We start from the raw sequence: 13,268 nt of genomic DNA, 5'->3' as shown, positions 1-13,268 counted from the left end.
GTTTTATTGTTTCCAAGAAAATTTGATGTCACTGATACAAATGCTGTCCAGGCAGCCTTTTCCTTTCCACACAACAGAGAAAGAAACTCATCATCATGAATAAGTTTACGAATCTGTGGCCCAACAAAGACTCCTTCATTTATTTTTGCAGCACTAAGTGCTGGAAATTTGCTAATCAGGTACTTGAAACCTGCTTTATTCTTGTCCATTGCCGATGGAATATTTGGATAGTGCACAGATAACTTTTTCTTCTTATTTAGCCCTTTTACAATTGGAGGCACCATACAAAAGTAACAATTACTAACATGATCTGTTGGCTCTCTCCAAATCATTGGCACAGCGAAAGGCATAGATGCCTTTTTTCCATTCAACCATTGTTCCAGTGCCGTCCCACAAGAATTGCAGCATATATGTGGTGCCCAGCTCTTGTCCTGGTCTCCTATCTTGCAGCCAAAATACAAGTTGTAGGCTTTCTTAATCATTCCTGTTATCCTCCTTTTTTGTGAGATAAAAGTTATTTCACCGCAGATATAGCAGAAATTATCTGCTTTATTCACACAAGTTCAAGGCATTACTGAGTAGCCTATATAAGCATAAAACGAAATGTAAAGATGCTGTCGAACTACAATCAGCTACAGATACTGCAGCTTTTATGCAGTGAAGTGATGCAATTAAAGGCTAATATTGCATCATCTCAGTATACATGCAATTTTCTATTGGTCACCAGTATCAATTGCGCAATATGCAGCTGAAGTTGCATCATAATTTTGAATGGCTTACGTCATTAGATGGGTGAATATATCATGGAAACTAGAGCCAATCAACATTTTTTAGGGTCATTTTCGTTTTCAGCACCCCAAAATTATGTAAGATTAGCTAATTTTATGCCCAAAACTTTTTACCTGTTGAACAGTGAATCTGTCACTGACCATGGCCTGTGACCAGACTATGCATTTATCTGAGATCTGTACATCCTTGGTGTGCTTCCAAGTGAACGTCTCACATTTAATAGTCAGGCTGGAGTCTCAGGCATCAGTGTCTCTACCTGGGCACATGTGCCCATCATCTTGAGTTCCTCACGTGACGTTTAAGAAGTCAGTAAAACGTACAATACATATTTATACACATTACTGTATCAAAAAATTAATCCACCTCCGGTTTTTCCTAACAACTATGCAGTGACATATGTGTAGAATCGCACTGGACTGAAAAACTGAAAGTACTGAATAATTAAAAGCACTGATTGTCAGCACCTGTGCTAGTGAGCCCTTGTAGATAGTCAACTTGGGGTTCCCCAGGGTCTAAGCCCAGCCTGCTTCTTCACCAGAGCCCCTGATGGTGGGGATGGACCTGCAGCAAGCTGGGACCAGGTCACGGCCCCCGGGTACACCCAGGTGAGGATGAGGAGACCGCTCTCAGGAGCAGAATACAATGGGAGGAGACAAACAGAAATCTGATAGACTAGCTGAGGTCAGGATGGGCAGAAAACAAGCAGTTAGAGAACAAAGCCGGGGTCAGTACACGAGTAGTCAATGCAGGATATAGGCAATAGCAACACACAGGAGCTCAGACAACTAGGAAGTTGCTCAGGCAAAGTGGCCTAGACTGTGCATGTCTTATATAGGCAGGCAAACAAGGAGGCGGGCCAGGAAGTGATGGAAGGGAAGGAAATAAAACCCAGAGAACAGCAGATGATGCCCATAGGTGAGCACAGACAAACACATGTGAAGGGATCAGGAACAGGACTGCAGCAAGGAGGTAAGAACACAAACAAGAAACTGCAGGCTAACTTGTAACACTGATAGCTTGTTATTGAAGTTCCATGGCTCTCATTCTTATCATAACGAGGTTGATTTACTTCAATTATCAAACATGTGAAAAGAAAATTCCAGTTTACTTTTTTTGCCTGCACATGATTGGATATTCAAAATGAAGAGGAATTTGCTATTCAACTGATTGGAAGATTGAAGTAATGATTACTTGCCTCTACTATTAGATGAACATTATTATTATTATTATACAGTATTTATAAAGCGCCGATAGTTAGCTCAGCGCTGTACATTACAAAGGGGGACAGAACAATAACAATACAATGCAAAACATGAGGGGATCGAGGGCCCTGCTCTTTCGAGCTTACAATCTAGGAGGGAGGGGATAGTGGTACAGGAGGAGATAGCTGTGGGGGATGGAGTGGTAGGAAGAGTGGAGAAGGTCGGCAAGTTAGCAGGGGGTGGGGTAGGCTTCCCTGAAGAGATGGGTTTTCAGGGTGCGCCTAAAGGAGAGGAGAGTAGGTGATAATCTGATGGGTTGGGGCAGGGAGTTCCAGAGGATGGGTGACACCCTGGAGAAGTCCTGGAGGCGGGCATGGGAGGAGGAGACCAGGGAACTAGAGAGAAGGAGGTCTTGTGAGGAGTGGAGTGTGCGTGATGGGCGGTACTTGGATATTACGTTAGTGATGTAGTTCGGGGCAGTGTGGTGGACGGCTTTGAACGTCAGTGTTAGGATTTTGAATTTGATCCTTTGCGCAATCGGAAGCCAGTGGAGGGATTGGCAGAGAGGGGTGGCGGAGATGGAGCGGTTGGAAAGGTGAATGAGTCTGGCTGCCGTATTCAGGATCGACTGAAGCGGGGATAGCCAGCGGCGAGGCAGGCCAGTAAGGAGGGAGTTGCAGTAATCGAGTCGTGATATGATGAGGTTTGAACATTCTCAAATCCATTAGTAAATCAGTGACAGTGAGTCACTGGCCTGCAACAAGCATGCTCTGATTAAATATCTCAATGTCTGATATACTTAGGCATATTTCAGGTCTGACAGGTATAAAATAAAGGGGCGACGCTCCAGCCTGGACCCTAATGAACAAGCCATCAGAGGCACCTTTAGTTATTTGAAACCTTCCAGGTTCATCTTATTTAGTAACCTGTGTAAGAACCAGGGGCGGACTGACCATTTGGAAACTCGGGCACTGCCCAAGGCCCCATGAGATGCTCCTGGTGCCTTTTTCATAAGCTTTTTTTGAGTTTGGGCAAGGACAAAGGGGCCCCATGATCCCCTATTGCCTGGGGGCTCCATGAGTTGTCAGTCCATCCCTGGTAAGAACTGTAAAAGTGTGTATTGACGCCACATACAAGGCCTTGGGATCCGGTGGGGAGCTTCACTGCTCTGGACCTTCATCAACCATTCCAATGCTGATTGCTAGAGGAACCCGCACCTGGCTTCCCTATAAGGCTCTGTCTTTTTGGTTTTCCATTAAATGTCAATTTTCTTCACTGAAATGCAGCAAAAGTGTTGCTCACATCACTTACACATAGAATCACTGATGTGGACTCACACAATCCTACACCAACTGTCAGGTAGGGAATCTGCGCATCAGGAAAGCCAGCAGCTTTGAATACTTCAACAGCATAGAAAAAAATCTAAAAAAAAAAACAGACATAATTATACACTGTTATGTCTCATGTGTATAAATTGTACTTTATATACAGTTTTTATCAAGTTAGCGCTCACAGAACACTGTATATTTATAGAGTAGCAGTAAAACTGTTGCTGATATATCTCATTAACAGGAATTCATACAGTTCCCCATCAGCATCCAATAACTTTTTTTTGAACTAAGAAAATGTTTTTGGATATTTTCTAATGTTTTCAATGCAGTTGTACTGACTTGAGATTCAGATTAACATGATAGATGGGCAAAACAGCAAACCCATAAGTGACATCATAGAAAAATAATATTCATAAAAATGATCAAAAATTCTGATCTAATCTAAATAAAAATCCAGTGCAAATTTAATGAATGTGTAATTGGTCTAAAAGTTAGATTCAGTTACCAATCTTAGAAGAGCAATTAATGTTATACCTATTTTAGAATATAAAAATATATCAGTATGTATCTGCTGCCATCACATTACACTACGGGGTTGATTTAGTAAAACTGGAGAGCACAAAATCTGGTGCAGCTATGCATGGTAGGCAATCAGCTTCAAACTTCTAGCTTTAGGTTTAGGTTTTTATGCAGAGCTGCACCAAACTTAACCTAACTTAAGCTTGTTCAATGAAGTTTTACAAAGAAAGAAAACCTTGAAGCTGATTGGTTTCTATGCAGAGCTATGTAATTGTAACGCGTACTGGGCCCCTCACAAAGCTGTATGACAGGGCATAAATGCCATGTTGTTCAGAATTCAGCCATGACAGTATATAACAACAAGAGACCTAATAGCAGCGGAGGTCCCCTTTTACATTCCCCCAGGACTGTTAATTGATGCCAGGTCCTTCTTATCAGCCCTTGTCCATTAACCAATACCCAACTCAGTCTAGGTACCCTTGTAAAACTGTCAAATTTGCAAGCTTAAGCAACCCAGGAAAACAAACAGAGGTCTAGCCAGATCACCCTTGTCTTAAATACTTTAGCAGGAGTCTGTAGAAATACACATTTCTGCCTTGTCCTCTTGGTAGAATCCATAATCCAAGCGTATTTCATAACTTCTGAAGTACTAAGAGTACAGCCAGAATAAGGACATATTTACTGTACCTCCATCAATTAAGTAGTAGCATTTTGAGCCCAAACACCGCTACCCTAGGGGTACTGGGAGCAGAACCAGCCCACCTCTCCTAGGTGAAATGCACATCTGAAACCTGTCAAATTTATATTTATTGTGAAGATAATTCAATGCTGGACAATAATATGCAAGTTATCAGACAGTAATCTGTAGGTTTTCAAAGATATCAATAGCTATAGAAACTGTATCTGGAACATGGTTGTAAACACAGTGACATCCCGGCTGCCACACTGTAGACCAGAAGATTTGGCAAGTCATTTCTTTAGACTTCCCTTTGAGGTCCAGAAAAAGTGACTGCAACTACAGTTGGGGGCTCTCATTTAACATCAAACCAAGGGACACCTAACAGGACTTGTGAGAGCCACTGTACCGTCTTGCTTATTCATTGGACTCTGTAAACCAGGACTTGCAAGTATTTTCATTTTTTACTTGTTTTGTCTCGCTGTTGCATTACTGTTTCTTTGTAATACCCTTTTTCTGTAAATATTTTATTTGCACCATTTTTACCTTTTCATTATTAAACTTTATTTTAAAAAAAGTGTTTATATTACTGTATCTCTAATGCGCTAATGCAAACTTAACCTCCCTAGTGGTCTGATTATGTCCATATTTCTGTGCTCAAAGCGGTACATTTTGTTGCATGGAAATATGTATTTTTTTTATTGTAGGCCTGTAATTTTTAGGAATAACTCGCTGAAATCTGTCCGAACAAGAGTCTGTTAAACATCCCGGGAATGTTAAAGATTGAAACACGAAATCATAAATTATAATTTAATAAATAATCATAAAAAATTATAATAATACATTTAATTCAATAATATAATCAAACCAAAAACACTGCAATTTCAAATATAGCACCAAGTTCGCACATCACTGAGCAAAGTTGCAAAATCGTTTTCAGTGTCTGATGATGAATTTCCCCACGAATCATTATCACTCAATTCTGCAAGTGGTTCTAATTTACTATTGCTGTTCTCTAGCTGGTCTAAAACCGCTTTTCACCTAAAGGGACGCTTTTTGGGTGCCATGGACGTTTCTCAGTTTCCAGGCAGAAAGAACAGTAAAAATGCAGGCAGGGCACAGGGCAAAGCACTAGGGACAAAATGTATGTGAAATGGTTTGATACAGTAATGTTTTACTATGTCATTTTAGTGATTTTAGTGAATGTCACTTTTTGTCATTTTCAAATTTCCAGGCGTTCCGTCCCCGTACGTCCCAACACCATGGAATGGGTTTCCATGGCCGAGCAGCTGCATCCAAGTCTTACATCACCAAGTGCAATGCAAAGCTTTGGATGCAGTGGTGTAAAGTACACCACCACTGGACTCTAGGGCAATGGAGACGTATTCTCTGGAGTGACTAATCACGCTTCTCTGTCTGGCAATACTATGGACATGTCTGGGTTTGGTGGTTGCCAGGAGAACGGTACTTGCCTGACTGCATTATGACAAGTGTGAAGTTTTGCGAATGGGGGATTATGGTGTGTGGTTGTTTTTCAGGGAACTCTTTAAGGTGTCAGCATACCAAGACATTTTGGACAATTTCATGCTCACAACTTTGTGGGAACAGTTTGGGGATAGCCCCTCCCTGTTCCAACATGACTGAAGACCAGTGCACAAAGCAAGGTCTATAAAGACATGGATGAGTGAGTTTGGGGTGGAGGGTCCTGACCTCAACCTGATAGAACACCTTTGGGATGAATTAGAGCGGAGACTACGAGACAGGCCTTCTTGTCCGACATCAGTGCCTGACCTCAAGAATGTTCTTCTGAAAGAATGGTCAAACATTCCCATAGACACACACCTAAATCTTGTGGGCAGCCTTCCCAGAAGAGTTGAAGCTGTTATAGCTGCAAAGGGTGGGCCACCTCAATATTGAACCCTACGGGCTAAGACTGGGATGCAGTTAAAGTTCATGTGTGTGTAAAGGCAGGTATCCCAATTCTTTTGGCAAAATAGGGAGAAATTTACTAAATCTGGAGCACTCAGAATCTGGTGCAACTGTGCATGGGAGCCAGTCAGCTTCTAACTTCAGCTTGTTCAATGAATCTTTGACAATACAACCTGGAAGCTGAATTGGTTTCTATGCAGAGCTGCACCACATTTTCCCCCATAGTGTATATATAAAATGCAGATAGGGATGCTAGTCAATATAATATGTAGCAACCGGAGACTTACTGCATTGATCCCACAGAGCTGCAGAGTTATCGTCAAGGCAAGGAGCATATATAGCTGCCAGCGCACGGAGCGCTCTTTCAGAAGCTCCAGGACACCCAGGCTCCGCCCACTTCTGCGAGCTGCTTGCTCCTTTAACATATCGTCAATCTCCTTTTGGTGGTCTCTGTCTCCCCAGAGCTGTTTCAGGGCTAAGGAAATGAGGGATCTATGTGAATATTTTTTTTATTTTTAAAGTTAAAATTTCCTTATTTTTTCAGTATAATTCTAACTAAAAATTAACCAAAACCTCTGATGGGGGCAACCAAAAATTTACAGCGCAAATCAAACTGAGTGTATCACATTGTGTTAAGTCAAAGACATTGTTTTTATACACTTTAAACAATGACATATGCATTGTGTATACATTTTTAACATATGTTGCATTTAATGTGGCTGGTTTATGATATCATTTGACTTTTTTTGTAAATTTTTGGTTGCTTTCAAAATCCCATTAGAGGTTTTGGTTAAATTGTACGTTATGAGGGGAAGTGGCAACCTTTACCCGAAATTAAAGCGGTATTTGTTCTTCTATATTCTAACTATAAAAGTGTGATTTTTTTTCTTTATTGGTTACCTTATTCTCTAAGTTATAAAAGTTCATATTTATTGTATTTTACATAGCCTCTGCAATACTGTATTTATGTAACCTGGAAAAAAAGCTGTTTTGAAATTCAAATTGCTTTGAAAAAAATAACATTTCTAGATCTTTCTAAAATCTCAATTTATGATAGTTTTGGATTAAATTTTTATTACAAATTAAAGAAAAAGCTTATTATGCTGTTATTTAAAAATTGATTCTTGTTTGAAAATGGATATGCTGTAGAAAGTTTAGAAGCTGAGTTATTCAATAGCATTTTATATTTGAGTTGGTACATCGCTATCCTTGTAACAACATTTATAATTTAATCCCCGACATTCTAAAATTCAACCAGTGAAAAATACTGTATGTCATATGTAAGCTACGAAACTGGAGTTTTAATTTGCACAAAAATAAAAATCCTTTTCTTTTCTAGATAGAAACCTGGGTATTTTTCATAAGGGACTGGACTAGAAATTTCTAAATAAAGACTTAAAGTGGTTGTAAACCTCAGACATGAAATATGAACAAAGCATATCCTTCTATAGTGTGCACTTGCCTCAGTTGTGACCATCATTTCTGTTTACTAATTTGTTCCTCTGCTGTCAGCATGAATCACTTATGACAAATTTTCCTGACATCAAGAGAAAAATGGTGACGGAGGAAGGGAATTCCAGCAGATTGACAGCCCCAACTCTGTTCCTGTGTGCTGCGTGGAAGGAGTGTGTCCCTTCCCTCCAATCAGCTTTGAGAGCCCTTCTTACTGAGCTCTGCAGTGTTTAACTTCAGCACCCCCCCTTTTCTGAACTCTGAGACAGTCTTGATAAATTATGCACTTTGAATGGATGTAGAGAAGAGAAAGCTGCAGATAAACAGGTCCAACTTATGTAGGAGGATTTGTTTTATCTCTGTGTATCACATGAAGCCAGTCACGTAACTGAGTATATGTAAGGGTTTACAACAACTGTACAGAAAAATTTGAGTTCATGCAAAAATGACACTCATAAAAACATCATACTGTATTTGTTATTAACTTTAAAACATCCATAATCCCCCAGATAGGTAAGTCTACACCACTATGTCCAAAGTACATCCACTAACACAAATAACTAATATCAATATAGCACATGTAGTGGTTATCTTGGTATATAGAAGTTAAATGCATCTTCAAAGTCACATTAAAGCTCTTAATCGCATTATATGTGGATAATATGCATTCCACTTGTGGAGCGATACATAAAATGAATCGGATATTGTGAAAGTGCCAAGAATAATTTTCCCAAATTATCACATATATTGTCATACAGAGCAACACAATCCCATATCATCACTATTATTAACTGTCAGGAACATGGAATCAAACTTTCAGCCAAAGAAATTGAACAAGGATAATGTGCTCTCCGTCCCTCCCCCGTGCTCCTTCCCCCCCCCTCCCGCTCTCTGGGCTTCCCATGCTCTCCAGCCCCTGGGCTCCATGCCCCCATGCTCCTTGGCCCCCTCCTTGGTGGTCTTTCAACAAGTAAGATGTCTTCAGCAAAACAAACTCAAAAGCCACAATAACCTAGGAGTACTTCATAGTAAACCTCTATCATTAATTATACAAGTAGGACATATAAGGATCTTCATCTATACCTTGTATACAGCCATCCTTGTCTTGTTTTTCCATCAGAAGGTATGGTGGAGACTCAGGAAAGAAAGGCAAGGTAAGTAATTGGATTATTGCCCAGAACCCACTGGCAGACAAGAGAAGAGGCCATATTGATTCAAATCCTAGGACCTCCCTAAAGGTAAGCATAGAAAACAAAACTATAAAATGTATATATTGTATATCCCAAAATACCCTCACATAATAAAATAAATTGAATTCCATCTGACAGTATAACAGATAATTAAAACACATGAAAGCTATCTACTGTAAAAGATTCACTTACCTTAGCCCAAGAATTTGCCCAGTCAGTTTCCCCGTTGTCACAAATATAGAGATACTGGTGTTAGTAAAGCCACGCATCTTTTTATCTGCTATTTCACTTGCATACCGAGAGTGGATGTTCAGCCCAAATCCTGAAAAGTAAATACATCATTTACCCGCAGTTCACACTAGCCCACAACCGCCTGCAGGAATTGCACCTGCTCCCGTACCCGTAACCACCTGCAGCCAAATAGCCCTGCTTTTGTAAGATGCGTGGGGGTGCCATTCAGATGAATGGCACCCCCACACATCTGAGCCCGAAGTGTGATTATGGTGCGGGAACCGCATGGAAACCACATGGTCAAAAAGACCATGCTGTTTCCCTGTGGCTGCATTTTTAGAAAGGTGCATGCAACTTTTTCCTGCAGGAAATGCAGCACAGGAGCCCATTCAAATGAATGGGCTGCTGTGCCTGAGCAAATGTGGGCCGCATGGCCTACAATAGTGTGCACCGAGGGTTACAGAATAAACAAGGTTAAAACATTTTAAGAGAAATCCATCAGAAATACAGTATATCTAAGAAAAAGTATAAAACTATAACTAAAGACATTTTTTTAGTTTTGGAGAGAGGGATTAGAAAACTTGTCACGTTTTTATTGTCTATGTTCCTGTTAGGGAGAGTTACCATCTCTATTTGTACTGTTTATCATTATCACAAGAGTGAAAGTGAAAGAAAATTCCAAATTTTGGATGGTCATCAGAACAGGAAAAGAGGGGAAACCTGGGGACACTAGTTCTGGGAACCCTGGCAATTAGTATTTTCCAAAAGAGGTCCAACATCTTATATATTTCTTAGAGAACAGGTATAATTTAAATCAACTAACAATTTTATGTGTCTCTATGATGGTGAGATCTTTGCATTAGTAACCTAGGACTGCATGTAGTACAGCAATTACAAGGGGGTCTCACTCTGACTGCTGGATTGTTAATGTAGTTTTTGTAATGGCGACATTCACTTTTTAGTAGAAGGAAGTCAACTGTACTTGAAAACAGAGGCAAAAACTTTGAAAAAAGGGCCATCATTATAAAGTCGGAGAGATATAATAGGCTAGCACATCTCAGTTATAACTGAAATATTAGTTTTTAGGTTAAAGCGTATCTACTGTCAAAACTTAAATTCATATATTCTTTTCTACATTGTATTTTAATTATTTTTAGCTTACTTATATTAATCTGAATGATATTGAAATTTGTAAACACACTTTGTCCCTACACATTTATTTCCTTGAATTCTATGACACATATTCAATTGGATAAAGAAAAATGATGCCATGATATTATGCCTACATCTCACCATCTGTATATAACACAAAATAATTTGTAGTATACCACACATCCATCGTGGGGGCTGCTCATGATGGATGTGCGGTATACACTATATTGCCAAAAGTATTGGGACGTCTGCCTTTACACACACATGAACTTTAATGGCATCCCAGTCTTAGTCCGTAGGGTTCAATATTGAGTTGGCCCACCCTTTGCAGCTATAACAGCTTCAACTCTTCTGGGCAGGCTCTCCACAAGGTTTAGGAGTGTGTCTATGGGAATGTTTGACCATTCTTTCAGAAGTGCATTTGTGAGGTCAGGCAATCATGTCAGATGAGAAGGCCTGGCTCACAGTCTCCGCTCTAATTTATCCCAAAGGTGTTCTATCGGGTTGAGGTCAGGACTCTGTGCAGTTCAGTCAAGTTCCTCCTCCCCAAACTCGCTCATCTATGTCTTTATGGACCTTGTTTTGTGCACTGGTGCGCAGTCATGTTGAAACAGGAGGGGGCCATCCCCAAACTGTTCCCACAAAGTTGGGAGCATGAGATTGTCCAAAATGTCTTGGTATGCTGACACCTTAAGAGTTCCCTTCACTGTAACTAAGGGGCCAAGCCCAACCCCTGAAAAACAACCCCACACCATAATCCCCCTCCACCAAACTTTGCACTTGGCACAATGCAGTCAGGCAAGTACCATTCTCCTGGCAATGGCCAAACCCACACACATCCATCAGATTGCCAGACAGAGAAGAGTGATCCATCACTCCAGCAAAAACATCTCCACTGCTCTAGAGTCGAGTGGCAGTGTGCTTTACACCACTGCATCTGACTATTTGCATTGCACTTGGTGATGTAAAGCTTGGATGCAGCTACTCGGCCATGTAAACCCATTCCGTGAAGCTCTGTACACACTGTTGTTGTGCTAATCTGAATGCCACACAAAGTTTGGAGATCTTTAGCTATTGGCTGTACGGACAGTTGACAACTTCTGTGTCAACTAACAGTTGACCTTGAAATATTTAGTAGCAAGGAAATTTCACGGATGGACTTATTGCACAGGTGGCAAACTATAACTGTACAATGCTTGAATTCACTTAGCTCCTGAGAGCGACCCATTTTTTCCCAAATGTTTGTAGAAGCAGTCTGCATGCCTAGGTGCTTGATATTATACATCTGTGCCCATGGAGGTGATTGGAACACCTGAATCCAATGATTTGGAGGGGTGTCCCAATACTTTTGGCCATATAGTGTACATAGGATTATGCAAACACCACCACTATAATCTTCATTGTTTCATTCGTGATTGTTGTGTCTCACTACTATTTGATGACCGTGCACCAATAGACACCAATTGATGCAACTGATAGATACGCATACGGTGTTATATACATATACGAGGATTAATCCTCAGAGTTGTAGAGGCTTTTGGCATTCCTTTAGATTGTTGCTCCCAGAGCCACTGCTCATCAGCTGGTTTATAATAGTACCAGCATAGAGCTCTGGTGAGTTCATTTAATTTGTTCGGTGGTGGATTTTACACAGTGTGGTGGTGTTTACAAACACGGATATTTATAAAGATAACAATAAGGACTTTTTTGCACATTTATTTATGGATGTTTAAACACACTTATTTGATGGACACATTGTCACTTATGTATTAGTGGATATGGATAAATGGTATATATTGAATGAGATTTAATATATATTTGTTGCACGTTATATACTGTATGTATTTTTAATTTTGATGGTGAGAGAATAAGTTTCACATATTAGTTTTTTGGCACATTAAGATTTTTTGTTATACAGTTGTGGTCAAAATAATAGCAGTCAGACATCACTAACCTGATCAATCACTGTTTTTGGCAGAAATTATATTTCTACATGGCAAATAATTTACTAGCAGGTGTAGTAGAGTAATAGAAATCCAACAGACCCAACAGTCATGACATGCATGCTGCTGATTCTGTGTAATTGAATCACTAATTGAAAGGGGCATGTTCAAAATAATAGCAGTGTGGAGTTCTATTAGTGAGGTCATTCATTCTTTGAAAAACAGGTGGCAATTATTGCCCTTATTTAAGGAAGGAAGGCAGCAAATGTTGTACATGCTTGTTATAGTGCATTTCTCTCTGAAATTCTGAGGAAAATGGGTCGTTCCAGACATTGTTTAGAAGAACAGCGTACCTTGATTAAAAAGTTGATTGGAGAGGGGAAAACATATAAAGAAGTGCAGAAAATGATAGGCTGCTCAGCTAAAATGATCCCAAATGCTTTAAAATGGCAACCAAAACCTGAAAGACAAGGAAGAAAGCGAAAAATTACCATTCGAATGGATAGAAGAATAGCCAAAATGGCAAGGACTCAGCCAACAATCAGCTCCAGGAAGATCAAAGAAGGTCTAAAGTTACCTGTGAGTACTGTTACAATTAGAAGACGCCTATGTGAAGCCAAGCTATCTGCAAGAAGCCCCCGCAAAGTCCCATTGTTGAAAAAAAGACGTGCTGAAGAGGTTACAATTTGCCAAAGAGCACATTGACTGGCCTAAAGAGAAATGGCGCAACATTTTGTGGACTGATGAAAGTAAGATTGTTCTTTTTGGATCTAGTGGCGGGAGACAGTTTGTCAGATGACCCCCAAACACTGAATTCAAGCCACAGTACACTGTGAAGACAGTGAAGCATGGTT

The 13,268-nt window shown here is 40.1% G+C and overlaps 1 protein-coding gene across 1 annotated transcript in view; it reads right to left on the bottom strand.

Annotated features, from left to right (window-relative positions):
* Positions 1-13,268, bottom strand: part of LOC149445914 (solute carrier family 2, facilitated glucose transporter member 11-like) — a 79,350-nt gene that overhangs the window by 37,382 nt on the left and 28,700 nt on the right. Inside the window, exons 7-10 of the mRNA XM_089653169.1 lie at positions 9,281-9,410; positions 8,982-9,130; positions 6,734-6,921; positions 3,303-3,413 (exon numbers count right to left, since the gene is read on the bottom strand). Of these exons, the coding sequence (XP_089509295.1) occupies positions 3,303-3,413; positions 6,734-6,921; positions 8,982-9,130; positions 9,281-9,410 (578 nt within the window). The remainder of the gene's footprint in view (positions 1-3,302; positions 3,414-6,733; positions 6,922-8,981; positions 9,131-9,280; positions 9,411-13,268) is intronic.

Source organism: Staurois parvus, unplaced genomic scaffold (assembly GCF_062004578.1).
Source record: "Staurois parvus isolate SC_StPar_1 unplaced genomic scaffold, SC_StPar_1.0 ptg000704l, whole genome shotgun sequence".
NCBI classification, from domain to species: Eukaryota; Metazoa; Chordata; class Amphibia; order Anura; family Ranidae; genus Staurois; species Staurois parvus.
Note: the sequence above shows the minus strand (reverse complement) of the source record. Positions and strands in the feature narration are given on the sequence as shown.